This window comes from Cydia strobilella, chromosome 21, assembly GCF_947568885.1.
Source record: "Cydia strobilella chromosome 21, ilCydStro3.1, whole genome shotgun sequence".
Classification (NCBI taxonomy): Eukaryota; Metazoa; Arthropoda; class Insecta; order Lepidoptera; family Tortricidae; genus Cydia; species Cydia strobilella.
Window position 1 is genome coordinate 4,665,931 of NC_086061.1, and position 12,288 is coordinate 4,678,218.

The 12,288-nt window shown below is 38.8% G+C and overlaps 2 protein-coding genes across 3 annotated transcripts; one reads left to right on the forward strand and one right to left on the reverse strand.

Moving 5' to 3' along the window:
- On the reverse strand, positions 1-4,305 carry LOC134751032 (elongin-C). 2 transcript variants are annotated; one of them, XM_063686365.1, is made up of 4 exons: positions 4,166-4,305; positions 3,820-3,905; positions 1,105-1,312; positions 1-1,011 (listed from the first exon to the last, which is right to left on the reverse strand). In XM_063686365.1, exons 2-4 carry the CDS (start codon positions 3,899-3,901, stop codon positions 870-872), a joined length of 432 nt encoding a protein of 143 aa, XP_063542435.1. In that variant the 5' UTR covers positions 3,902-3,905; positions 4,166-4,305; the 3' UTR covers positions 1-869. The 2 variants fall into 2 exon arrangements, with proteins under 2 accessions (XP_063542435.1, XP_063542434.1); XM_063686364.1 differs by having other exon boundaries at positions 2-1,011; positions 1,105-1,321.
- Positions 4,306-4,699: 394 nt separating this feature from the next.
- On the forward strand, positions 4,700-11,972 carry LOC134751197 (zinc finger protein 628-like). Its single transcript, XM_063686575.1, has one exon. It carries the CDS (start codon positions 5,065-5,067, stop codon positions 6,610-6,612), a length of 1,548 nt encoding a protein of 515 aa, XP_063542645.1. The 5' UTR covers positions 4,700-5,064; the 3' UTR covers positions 6,613-11,972.
- Positions 11,973-12,288: the final 316 nt, after the last annotated feature.

Below are 12,288 nucleotides of genomic sequence, written 5' to 3' on the forward strand. Positions count from 1 at the left end.
TGAGCAAAAAAACGATAGCCCTCATCGCTTTCGAGTGAGTTTGCTAGTACCAATGATGTTGGCGTGTGTGTGACATTTTTGGACATGAAAAAAGCGGTCAAAAGATCAAGAAAATACAATTCTAATACTATTAGCACAAAACTCGATATGGGACTAAAAAAATCGGTTGATAAATTTATATTTCAGCTATGTTGGCTTAATATGCTTAAATGAATTATATTTAATTACAAAATTGTTCAACTACCACTGTTTATGATGCACCGCCACGTAACAACAGTACAGTATGTTACATTGGAAGACTAGTTTGAACGAGATTTGTGAATAAGATTGATAATACGATGAAATTTAATTGGTGATCAGGAACCAATTTTTCTAATCCCTGATTAAATTTCATCGTGTATAATGAATTCCTAATGCAACATACGGCTGTCATGCGTGGTGAGGCAGCAATGTCGTCCATACAATCTTTTTGGCTACTTCGGTAAATTAACCTTATAGGCTTCAAAGTACAAGTTAAAAAAATGCCCGTGTATAGCTCTTGCAAGAAAATTGAGTTCGAATCTTCAAGTGGCGACTCGTTCACATAACTCAATTCCCATCGGCTTGCCCATTTTGACAAGGAAAAGTAAGTTAGTATAACTTCGGGGGCATTCTACACAAAGGTCTACATTGTTGGGGACGTGACGCGTACCGCAGCTACCTTAATAACCTGCAGAATTAAAGCTAAGTTTTCAAACGTTGTCATGCTAAATATCGGCTTCATAGCTTTATCAGAAGTGTAAAAAAGCAACACTTCTGTAATGCCTTTCCGGCTTGCAAGATGGACTTTGTTGCCGCTTCGCCACTGTGTTTAGATATTATTGGCCAGCTCAGCAGTCGAGGAAGTTGGCCGCCATGAGGAGCTCCAGGGCGATCTCGGGCGCGATCGGGAACTCCGGGATCTCGGTGGAGGAGTTCGTGTAGCGCACCTTGTACGTGAAGTACATGCACACTTTCTGGAGGACGTGGGATCTGTGGGGAAAAGGTGAACAAAATTTTAGTTTTGCCAACAGTCGAGATTAAACATAGGTATTTGAAAAAAAAAACATTTTAAATGCAACTTACGGAATCTCCCTAAAGTTGACTTCGTTGGCCTCATTCTCTGCAAACTGTCCGGGGCCGCTGAGCATAGCCTTGATCGTGCCAGATGTCAGCGCATGCTCCCGCTTCACTATGAACTCGTGGCCGTCCGAGGAGACCAGCTTCACGTACATGGCGTCTGGGCCCTCGCAGCCTCCGTAGACCTTCTCCTTCTCCTCAGAAGTAGCAGATGCTGCAGAGCCTATGGAAAATTCATTGTGACTACTAAAACAAATACTTTAAATAGGGATCTTAGGGGGCAGCACAGAAGCCCCTTGATTATTGGCGCAAAGTGTAAATGGCAAGTTTAAGCTTCCGATTTAGTCCACAAAATGGCAGAACATACAACGCGCAAGGGAGCGTGTGTCCACTGTAGACACTGTAGAGCAAAAGAAAAATAAATTTATAAGAGAAATCCTCCTAGATATATTTATATTATAAAATTATAAATTAAATAAAAAGCCTTTTTATTCCATAACTACTAATAAAACATTTACAATCTTAAAAAATATATAGATATATTTATATTACAATGATTTAATAGCTATGTGCATGATATAGTTGTGGTTTCTGGTTTGGATCATCCTTGTCTTTTAAATAGTCCCCCCCACTATGTAATAAGCCTTCAACATCAAAAACTTTTCACTTCAAGTAATTCTTATGAGGTGAAAAGGTTAATTTTAACCCTCTATATGGCAACTTTAGATATTAGACTTGGTTGATAGTACAGTTTTTCTTGGTATAACTTTAGATTCTAAACTCTAATGGGGTCCCCATATTGATACTCTTTCGAATAGACTGAGTTCTGCAGCTTTTGCAGTGAGCAAAATCCGTCAGTTAACTGATGTGAAAACAGCTCGATTAGTATATTTTAGTTACTTCCATAGCGTTATGTCATATGGTATTTTACTGTGGGGTGGTGCTTCAGAGATAAATACCATTTTTGTTCTGCAGAAGAGGGCTATTCGAGCAATATATAAAATGAACCATAGAGACTCACTTAGAGATAAATTTAAGGAGATTGACATAATGACAGTGCACTGTCAATATATTTATGAGAATATTCTGTATGTACATAAAAACATTGCCAGTTTTAAGAAAAACTGTGACATACATAACATTAATACTAGAAATAAGCATAAGCTTGCAGTACCCTTCACTTGGCTCCATAAAATTAAAAAATCATTGGGTAACTGTGTAAGATTTTATAATAAACTTCCAAATATCATCACTGAATTATCTGTTAATAAATTTAAAAAATATGTAAAACGTAAACTTATCTCTAAAGCCTATTATAGCACACAAGACTACATGAATGATGAAACACCGTGGGATTGTGATTGAAAATAATTAATTATTTATTATTGTGTTAATAATGATGAAATTGATAATTCAATGAATACCTATATTAGGTAATCCGTATTTTTTGACATTTAGATTTTTATTCTAGAAAGTTGGTTGGCCTAAAGCAAAGGGGGTTAAAAAAAATTTTTTTAGTAGGTACAATAACATCTGTGATCATCGCGGTCAACCTAACACACTCCTCCTCGCTTCGCTCGTCGTCGCACCTATCTCGTCTCTGTTACTTAAATTTACTGTTCCAAATGATAGATATATCCATTTTTGATTTTAGAGAAAAGTTTTTCCTACAAAACATGCTTATTTTAGCGTATTCTCTATGATAACACAATAAAAAATAGGTGTCATAATAACATCACTCCGATGAAAAATTTGTGTCGGCATCCCCTTTGCTTTTGTCCAACCAGAAAGGTTCTAGACTAGTATTTTTTATACAATTTTTGTGTTTGACGGTCCTTTTGTTAATTCTTATTATTAAGTTTGACATATCTATAATAATTCAATGTTTTTAAGAATAATAATAACTGCATCAATAAATTGCTCTGATATTTAGATTAAGGTAATATTTAAAACTTGACAATTTATAAGTGCTTGTTGCTAGGCCTATTTGAATAAAGAATATATTGACTCTTGACTCTTGATTATATATATATGGCAAAAGTTATCAAGCCTAATCATCTCCTTAGTCCTAAAAATTTTATATAACCGGCCAAGTGAGTGAGTACCATTACGTAAAAAATGGCAAAAAAATCACGTTTGTTCTATGGGATAAATATCTATTTATCCCATACAACACTTAAATATTTATTTTATTCTGTTTTTAGTATTTGTTGTTATAGCGGCAACAGAAATACACCATCTGTGAAACTTTCAACTGTGTAGCTATCACGGTTCATGAGATACATGTCAGCTTTAGTAATTGAAAGAAATAGTCCAAGTAATAGGGACCCGTTTTTATCCTTTGGGTACGAAACCCTAAAAATTTATGTGGCCAATGGCCACAAATGACTTTTGTACTCTACAATCAGTGATAGCAAACTTATTTGCTTGAATTATTAATTATGTCATGCAAACAATTATCAAGATCCTTGTTGCACCTTTAATGATAAGATTAATCCATCTTATCTTTGAAAGAGTAATTCAATTCATTTTTAAGTTTGCTGTTGAAATTATTCAGCAATTTCACAATATTTTCAACAGAAAAAAGGGTTTTATTTAGGTTTAAATGCTTTCAACAATATTATTCTCATGATTATACAAATGAAAGGCTTTACACAGTAGTCCTATAGGCAGGTTACCTTTTGGGTGAATTTGATAAATGTATCTATGTAAAATAAATACCTGGAGCAATGCTAGCCGAACGTTCCTCGATGCCAGTAGCAGAGGCGACGGGCGATCCAGCGGCTACGTTTTGTTCCGACATGACTGAAAGGCAAGCAAAATAGTATTATAGGTATCATCAACATCTTCTAAAACTGAACAAAGGGTGCGCGATTTACGTATAAACTACATTCCGTGTGGTGTTGCCTTAGTCTAACTATTATTATAGAGTAGAACCCGTACAAATTTAGAGCCAAGAAAAACAACAGAAATCGTTTTAGTTACAGCCATGAAATATTTTGAGCCATGACTATTGACTAGTGTCTGGAGTGTATATGAAATATATCATATCGCCGATGATACTTACCTTTCGGTGTTAGCTTACAGTTATAAAATAAATCAATACTCTAAATGTAGATTGACTGTTTGATTATTTTGATATAATTAAAATAGATAGAAATGATCAGGTTATTTTCAACTATTTGACAGTTTTCAGTTTTATTTCGAGCATAGAGCATAGTGTTTAATTTTTTTTTAAGTAAAAGATCGAAATGTGATTGAGTGACTAGATAAACAGCCAAGAACTTTCCTCAAGAGCATTTGTAAATTTATTCTTTGCGCAATGAAAATTTATACGATCTCGCCATAACTACTTTCAAGCATGTGAGATTTATTGCCTTTACTAGCATTCAAAACATTTTATAAATTTAACTAATCCAAAAACACGGACAATACAATATTGCAATTGAAAAAAATGAGCATTCAAATGTACGTTCACCATATTTTACAATTTATATTTAATTTGTCAAAATGTACGGTTTATTTATATCATTATCATTAATAAAATCATTGACATACCAAAGTCATCATTATGATCGCATCACTAGAGATGAACCATAAATCCCGCGGACTTTTTTTGACATGGCTCTATGGCTTCATTATTTTGACATTTCGATGTCAAGCGCTACGTATTTCTTTGGAAAAGGCCTTTTTTCAATCGTTTTTCGCAATTTCTCTCCTTTCTTCTTACGAATAAAAGCGTAGGGAGATAAGCTCGACAAACGGTTTAGTGAAATTCGCATACGGGACCGAGAAATACGTCCACAGCCATGTGACACGAATACGAAAAACTGCTTCCATACCGTCAATGTGACAGAGATGTTTTCTGCCATCGCGACGAGTGAACGCCACCGCGGAGACGAAACGGCCACGACGCGAGCTACCCGGACGGCGATATAGGGCAAGCGCGTCAAAAATGTGCGCGAGATGGCCAGTCCGCCTCCGAACCCTAGAGCTGGCGGGGACGACGGCGGCGGGCGGGGCGCGGACGAGGAGTCCCCGCCCGCCGCGCCGAAGACGGTCCTAGCGCCACCGCCGCCGCCGCCGCCGCCGCCGCACCCGCCGCACGCGCCACACCCGCCGCACCCGCCGCACGGCTCGCATGGCACCAAGCTGCACTACGTGGCGCTAGCCGCGCCCGGGCCCAGTGGCATCAAGCAGTGCTTTCGCACCGTGAAGGCGGCGCGTCGCGTGCCTACCCTGCCGCGGCGACGCGACGACCCCGCCGCGCCCGAGCCGCCGCCCGAGCCGCGCGAGCGCCGCGCGCGCCGTGACCGCTCCAAGCGCCACGTCTGCGGCACCTGCGACAAGCGCTTCTCCAGCCCCGGCAAGCTCAGCCAGCACGTCCTCTCCCACACCGGCGAGCTCCCCTTTTCCTGCGACCTCTGCGATAAGCGATTTAACTCTAAATTCAAACTCGTCCGACATAATCTCATCCACAGCGAGGCCCGAGCTTTTGCGTGCAACGTCTGCGGCAAAACATTCAATAGAAAAGATCATCTCACTAACCATGTCAGAGTTCACAATCCTGTCAAAAAGCTATACACATGTGAGAGGCCAGATTGTAGGAAATCATACACTTCCCTACTTAGTTATAGGAAGCATGCGGCGCTGCATTCGGCTGAGGAAGGCAACCTGCAGTGTAAGATCTGTGATGAAGTATTTACTACTACGCAAGATATAGTTTATCACCTAAAAGTCCATACAGGTAGTCGGACAGTCAAAAATGAGACTGACAAAAAATTTACTTGCACCTATTGCGAGCGACGGTTCTTTACAGCGAAGGATGTGCGACGCCACCAAGTTGTGCACACTGGCCGGAGAGACTTCCTGTGCCCACACTGTCCTCAAAAATTCGGCCGAAAAGATCATCTAGTAAGACACGTTAAAAACGCTCATCCAGAAGAATCATGGAGATCCGCAGCTGTTGGCACCTCGAAGGACCCTACACCAGAAGCCTCTTCCTTTGATGAAATTGTGATACCCGAGCCAACATCCTTTACCGAGTATGCAATAGAAAGTCCAGATTACGCTTGGAAATCACCCTCACCAAAAGTCCCAACCCCCGAGGGCCCGACCAGGGTGCCCTCGTCTGATATCATCGTGGAGATTCCGCCAGATTTTGATATAAAGTTGGAGCCGGTGGAAATAAAGTTAGAGAGGCCCACGTCGCCCAGCTGTGAGCTTTTGCCGATGGACTTCCCGGTGGTGTTTATGGTGCCGCCGACGTTCCAGACCGCGCCAGACTTGCCGTACCTCACGGAGCCGCTGCCCGAGCTACTGCCCAGCAGTTTGATGCTCGATGATCCCGGGGAAGGACCGTCGGGCCTGGCGTCGCAGATGCTGAGTATTCTGCCTGAGGAGGAGCCTCGGGAAGAACCGGGTCAGCAGCGGCAGAGGCTGCCAGCCTTCACGCAGGCGTTCCAGACCTCGCAGAGTCCCAAGCCGCCGCCGCCGCCCCCTCCGCCCCACTAGCATTTATGCTACCTCATTAGGTAAGTGGTCTAGCTATAGAGTATGGAAATGTCCTCTCCGCGTGAGACAGGTATGGGACCGGTTATTGCCAAAATAGTATATTTGTACGTGTCGGGTATACCAAAATGTTTCCGAATTCTACATGAATAAGTGGTCTAGTCGTGTATGTACTTTCGGAATTGTATATTGTTTATTTATAGCGTATACATGTGGCGTTATGGAGTATTATGGGACCAACTCTGAGCTAGGGTGCAGTAGAGTAGTTCTCGAGGGCCTTTGATCAGGTGGCCGAGTTGATACTGAGCTAATTTTGGTGAAACAAGTTGTTGAATCTCTAGGAGCATTCAGGGTACACACAATTAACCATAACATGCAATATGAGCGCAGCTGATGCTATATTTTCAAGTAAAATTGTTTAAGACAATTGTGGACAGCTCCTCCATACAAACATAAACTAGGGATGGAAATGGGAACTACGTTTTTATGGAGTTAGTGCTACCACAGACGATGGGTAGGTCCAACAGGTGCGTGAGATTTGGCGAACACGATGCAGTTCGCGAATTGATTCGCATATGGCGCGCTAGCCGCATATTCGCCTGGCTTGGACGCACCTTACGAACAGGTTGTATGTAATTTGTTTGTGCTTAAAAATCACCACTTTTAAAGTTTTTACGAACAATAGAAATGCTACTTAGTTTATTTTAATGGTTTAAATTACATTGAAACTAAATGTTCATTGTAATGTACTTTGGGCACTTTTATAGGAATACTTTGCGTGTTGTTCAAATGCTATGTTCTGCTTCTGACTGCACTTGTCGCGTCGTTTTGAATAAATATATAAAGCACGAAATACACTATTTCTCAATTATTTTTGCAATTTATTGGAATATCTGCGCCATTTGTTACGACTACTGATTTGTACCGGAGACCCAGGGGTTCAACAACTCGTATAAAGGCGGCATGCTATACAATATGTTTTAGAGGTGCGTGTCGTCTTTAGAAAAAATTATATCAAAGCTAGTATCTATTTATAAATGATTAACTGCTGGAGTGGCATTACATCAGATCTGTTAAGGTAAAGAAATAGTCTTTCTTAAGTATAGTGTTCAAAAAACATTTGTAATATTCAGTTCCACTTGAAAGCATGAGACACTGGATGCAATAAAAAAAATCATAAATACCTCAGAAGCGGCTGCTTCCTTAGAATTAAGACTTATTTTAATTGGTTCTGAAATTCAGCTACCTATTTGGCAGGTGAGTTTTCGGGCGATAGAAATTCATTGAAATGATGAATATTATTACATTGATTGATGGTATGACGGTAATTACAAAGTAGTAAAAAACATTTTAAAACCATCAAAAAACCAATAAGTATCATACAAATTCTAAATACCTACCTAGTTTTGTTATAATCAGTTTCTTTCGCTCGGAGCTTCCTAGCTTACTAGCGTTTATCCGCAAAAACGTTTTTTCCGCACAACTTCGTTGCGAATAAAGATTCACAAGATTAATTTGCGAATAAAGGCTTCTACAGACCTTGCAACGAATGACATGCGATTTTCGATAATTGCTGGTTAAGTAAGAGCAACGAATTCAATCGATCGATCAAACGCCGCAATGTATTGCAAATCGCATGCGATTATCGGTGACGTTTGGAGAGGCCATAAGTCGGATGCAAAGCTAGTATGCAGATTAATCCGAATAGATGTTTCCCGCATATTTTGGATAGGAATGCCACCTTTGGCAAGCAAATATTACAGCATAACATTCTCATACAACAAATGTGCCAAAAAATATAGAATCAAGAATGTTCTGGAATGGTTGATCGTGTTCTTTATTTTTTTCATGTGATGCTGTGATATCCCTGTCATATTAAATAACAATGACAATAAGTATGAATGTTCTCTCGAAAAATATGTAATCGGGGATTTTTTGCTAATATTCTTTCAATAATTCTATTGCAAAACTGCCGTTGCAAATTGTCTTGGCATGTGTTTTAGGATTATAAGCCAAATTACATAATATACAATGACTCGAGCGTGTCAGATTTAAGTAGGGAAATTATAACTTGGATTTCGAGGAAAGGTGTGTCGTCCACACCAGCAAGTTAACGAATGACCAGTAACGAGTTCGCACAAACGTCAGGCGTCCGTTAGTCGTTCGTTCGCTCGGTATGGACGCGGCTGAATATTAGAAATTGTACTGGATCATAAATTACATTTTCAATTGCGGACGATGGTGAAATCATAATTTAACATGTTTTTCGAACGAATCGAGCAATTTCGATCGATGGATGTTTGATGACGTCCAAAAATGTATTAACCACGAGTGCATAGATATATGCCACCAGCTTTTCGCTGTAAAAAAATTACAGTGGGGAAGTCGGACTATCCTCAAACACAGGCATTCTCAAAGATTCGGGAAGCAGTCGTTTTGTAAAAATATGCTTCGCCAATTCTTAGGATTGATTGACCAAGCGAACCCTTTAGTCTATCATTTATTTAACACTGGCTTTTGCCCGCAATTTCGTCTGCGTTGAATGATGATGATGATTGATAAAAAATATCGTTTATCCTTTCCTCCTGACTTAAGCTATCTCCATACTAAATTTCATCTAAATCGGTTCAGCGGTTTAAGCCTGAAGAGGCCAAATACAGAGTTTCGCATTTATAATAGGCATTTGAAATTAATTACATTGTTTGTTGTTGTTGTTGTTGATTATGATTACATTCTTCCTTGAATTTTCAGTGAAACTTTCAAAAAGCTAATCTAACTTAAAAATGGGGAATTTAATTATTCAAAAATATTAATAGCTTGGACAATGTAACTATAGAGTATAGAATTTCTATTCATGTTTGCGTTTTCATTGCTTTTCTGACTATCGTGTGGCAAGAGATAATTTTCAAATAAAATCACTATCAAACTATTAATCCTGAAATCATATGCGATTGACGTCATCAAATATCACAGCGATCGTGTTACCTGAATCTATAGGCGCATATTTCTAAATTTTTTTGTATTACGGAATGTGTCTTTTATCAGCAAGATTTCATTTCCCGTTGCATTTTGTTTTAGATGTGTAAATTTTTTAAAGATAACTTTGCAAAAAAAAAAAACAGTAACTCGTATATTAGGTAACCATTGAATTATGATCCATGTATGTCTAGGAAGGAAAAATGGCGAGATCCAAGTTTTACACGCTTCGTAAATATAGATATATGTAAATAATTCAATCTTTCTAGGTTAATAGGACTGTAAAAAATTTGGTCAGGGCGTCCGCCGCACCGCTTAGCGCTGACAAGTTAGCGCGTCACTGTTTAGCTGCTGATAATTCGTTCAGTTTTCAAATAACTACCTAAAAATTGGAGCACCATGTAACTAACTGATTAACGTTAAGAATGGCACTGATATCTACTGATGTGCTTTCGGACCTTTCTAAAATTGCCAATCGTCCACATGGTAAAATTTCGGATACTTGTCCTATTTTTGTATGCCTTTTGTATATAAGGCTACCCCAAGACAACATTTTAATCGCGGCCAAAATAATACAGATGGGATCAGAGTACCTAACTTTTATTCATTAAAATTACAGAGATTTAGTACCAAGCGGACGCCCTGTTAATCTACCTCAAAGCAAACTTATAATTACGTCTAGATTTTAATTGACTACGTTAGGTTAGTGAGAGTTAGGTTTTCTATTTCTGAAGCGACCATACCGATGGTACAGGTGACGTAATGTACGCTATTAATTGTAATGTAAGTGTGTGCTGCAATGTCAGAAATCTTTATTGATATATCCTTTAATATGTATGATTATATACTTCGCTTTATCTTTATTGTTAATTTGGGATTTTTACTATTGAAATGGCCTCTTTTTGTACCATAATAAATAATAAAACAAGGCCCGGAAACCGGTAAAATTTTCAAACCGTTATCATGTACTTGGCTTGGCGCAAAACCTTTTAATTTCGGTTTCGTTCGTAAAACCGTTATTTGTAAACCAGTTTTTAGGAGAACATTTCTATAAATTTCTTATTATATTAACCGGTTTAGAACCGGTATGTCGGTGTCATTGTTTACGCGGCACACCACTGGGCCGGCCGGCCATCTCCTCGCTCGTCGAATAAACCGGTTTATTTATGTTACAATAAAGTTCTTAATACGTTAGCGTTCTTAATGTGAAAGTTCGGAGTAAAACCGAAATAAACCAGTAATACCAGTATTTACAGCTATTTTTAAAACCGGTTCCGAGCCATGAATTTTACACGCATGTCATACGTCTGAAAATTTTAATATGTAGTTAATAAAGTTCTACAAATGTATATCCGTTTTCATAGCTCTTAAATGTATTATATACATTTTAGAATAACAGGTACTTGAGTTCCATTTCAATGGTCTAAATTCCGTTATTCAAATTATCAATATTCTTGGCATCAAAAAGTCCAGGTTCAAATCACCCTCATTAAAAGATCGCGGACTAAAAAACACAAATATATCTAAAAATAATAAAATATATAAGTTAGGCCTTAAAATTGCGCATTTCGTTACATTTTGGAAGTTAGAAATACATACATCTCTAGATAAAGATATCAGAAAAGATTTCCCTCAAAATATTCTACGAGTACAATGTTCCATAATAGTTATTATTAGAGAATATGTCGCATTGTATTTGATAAGCTGGATAGCCACCGAATGATCCGGTCAAAATTCGCAGTTAGTGTTTTAAAATATGCCAGAGTAGTGGCAATAAATTGCTAAAATGTACGTTAAAAAAGTAGCCAGGCAATTATGGGTAGGCTTTAAAAGTTGCTAATTTGATCCGATCAGAACGCTCTGATGGTTCGGTGGCTATCCAGCCATGGATGTTTTGATAATTCCTGCGAGGGTAGACCGCGCACACACTATTATATTATGTTATGTGTTCACGTGTGCCGCGGTCTTCCTTGGCCCTAGTCATGTTCAATAGCAGCACATAAATTATTCTCAAATAGGCAGTTACACCAAGTGATATTTACCAATCCACAAGGGGTTTTCAGATTGGTCATATACAATGTACATTATTACAGTTCATTTGAAACAAATTAGTCCCAAAAAAGTGTCAGGTACGTGACGCTATTTTTAGGGTTCCGTACCCAGAGGGTAAAAGCGGGACCCTTTTACTAAGACTCCACTGTCCGTCTGGCTGTCTGTCTGTCACCAGGCTGTATCTCATGATAGCTAGAACTTTCACAGATGATGTATTTCTGTTGCCACTATAACAGCAAATACTAAAAACAGAATACAATAAATATTTAAGTGGGGCTCCCATACAACAAACATGATTTTTTTGCCGTATTTTGCGTAATGGTACGGAACCCTTCGCACTTGGCCGATTTTTTAACACGGGACCCTTTTACTAAGATTCCACTGTCCGTCTGGCTGTCTGTCTGTCACCAGGCTGTATCTCATGATAGCTAGAATTTTCACAGATGATGTATTTCTGTTGCCGCTATAACAGCAAATACTAAAAACAGAATAAAATAAATATTTAAGTGGGGCTCCCATACGACAAACATGATTTTTTTGCCGTATTTTGCGTAATGGTACGGAACCCTTCGCACTTGGCCGATTTTTTAACACGGGACCCTTTTACTAAGACTCCACTGTCCGTCTGGCTGTCTGTCTGTCACCAGGCTG

Coding starts and splice junctions, on each gene's coding strand:
- LOC134751032 (XM_063686364.1), bottom strand. CDS start 3,901: ATGTCGGAACAAAACGTAGCCGCTGGATCGCCCGTCGCCTCTGCTACT. Junction 1,322..3,819: donor TTCGGCTAGCATTGCTCCAG/GTATTTATTTTA, acceptor AATTTTCCATAG/GCTCTGCAGCATCTGCTACT. Junction 1,012..1,104: donor GTCAACTTTAGGGAGATTCC/GTAAGTTGCATT, acceptor TTTTCCCCACAG/ATCCCACGTCCTCCAGAAAG.
- LOC134751197 (XM_063686575.1), top strand. CDS start 5,065: ATGGCCAGTCCGCCTCCGAACCCTAGAGCTGGCGGGGACGACGGCGGC.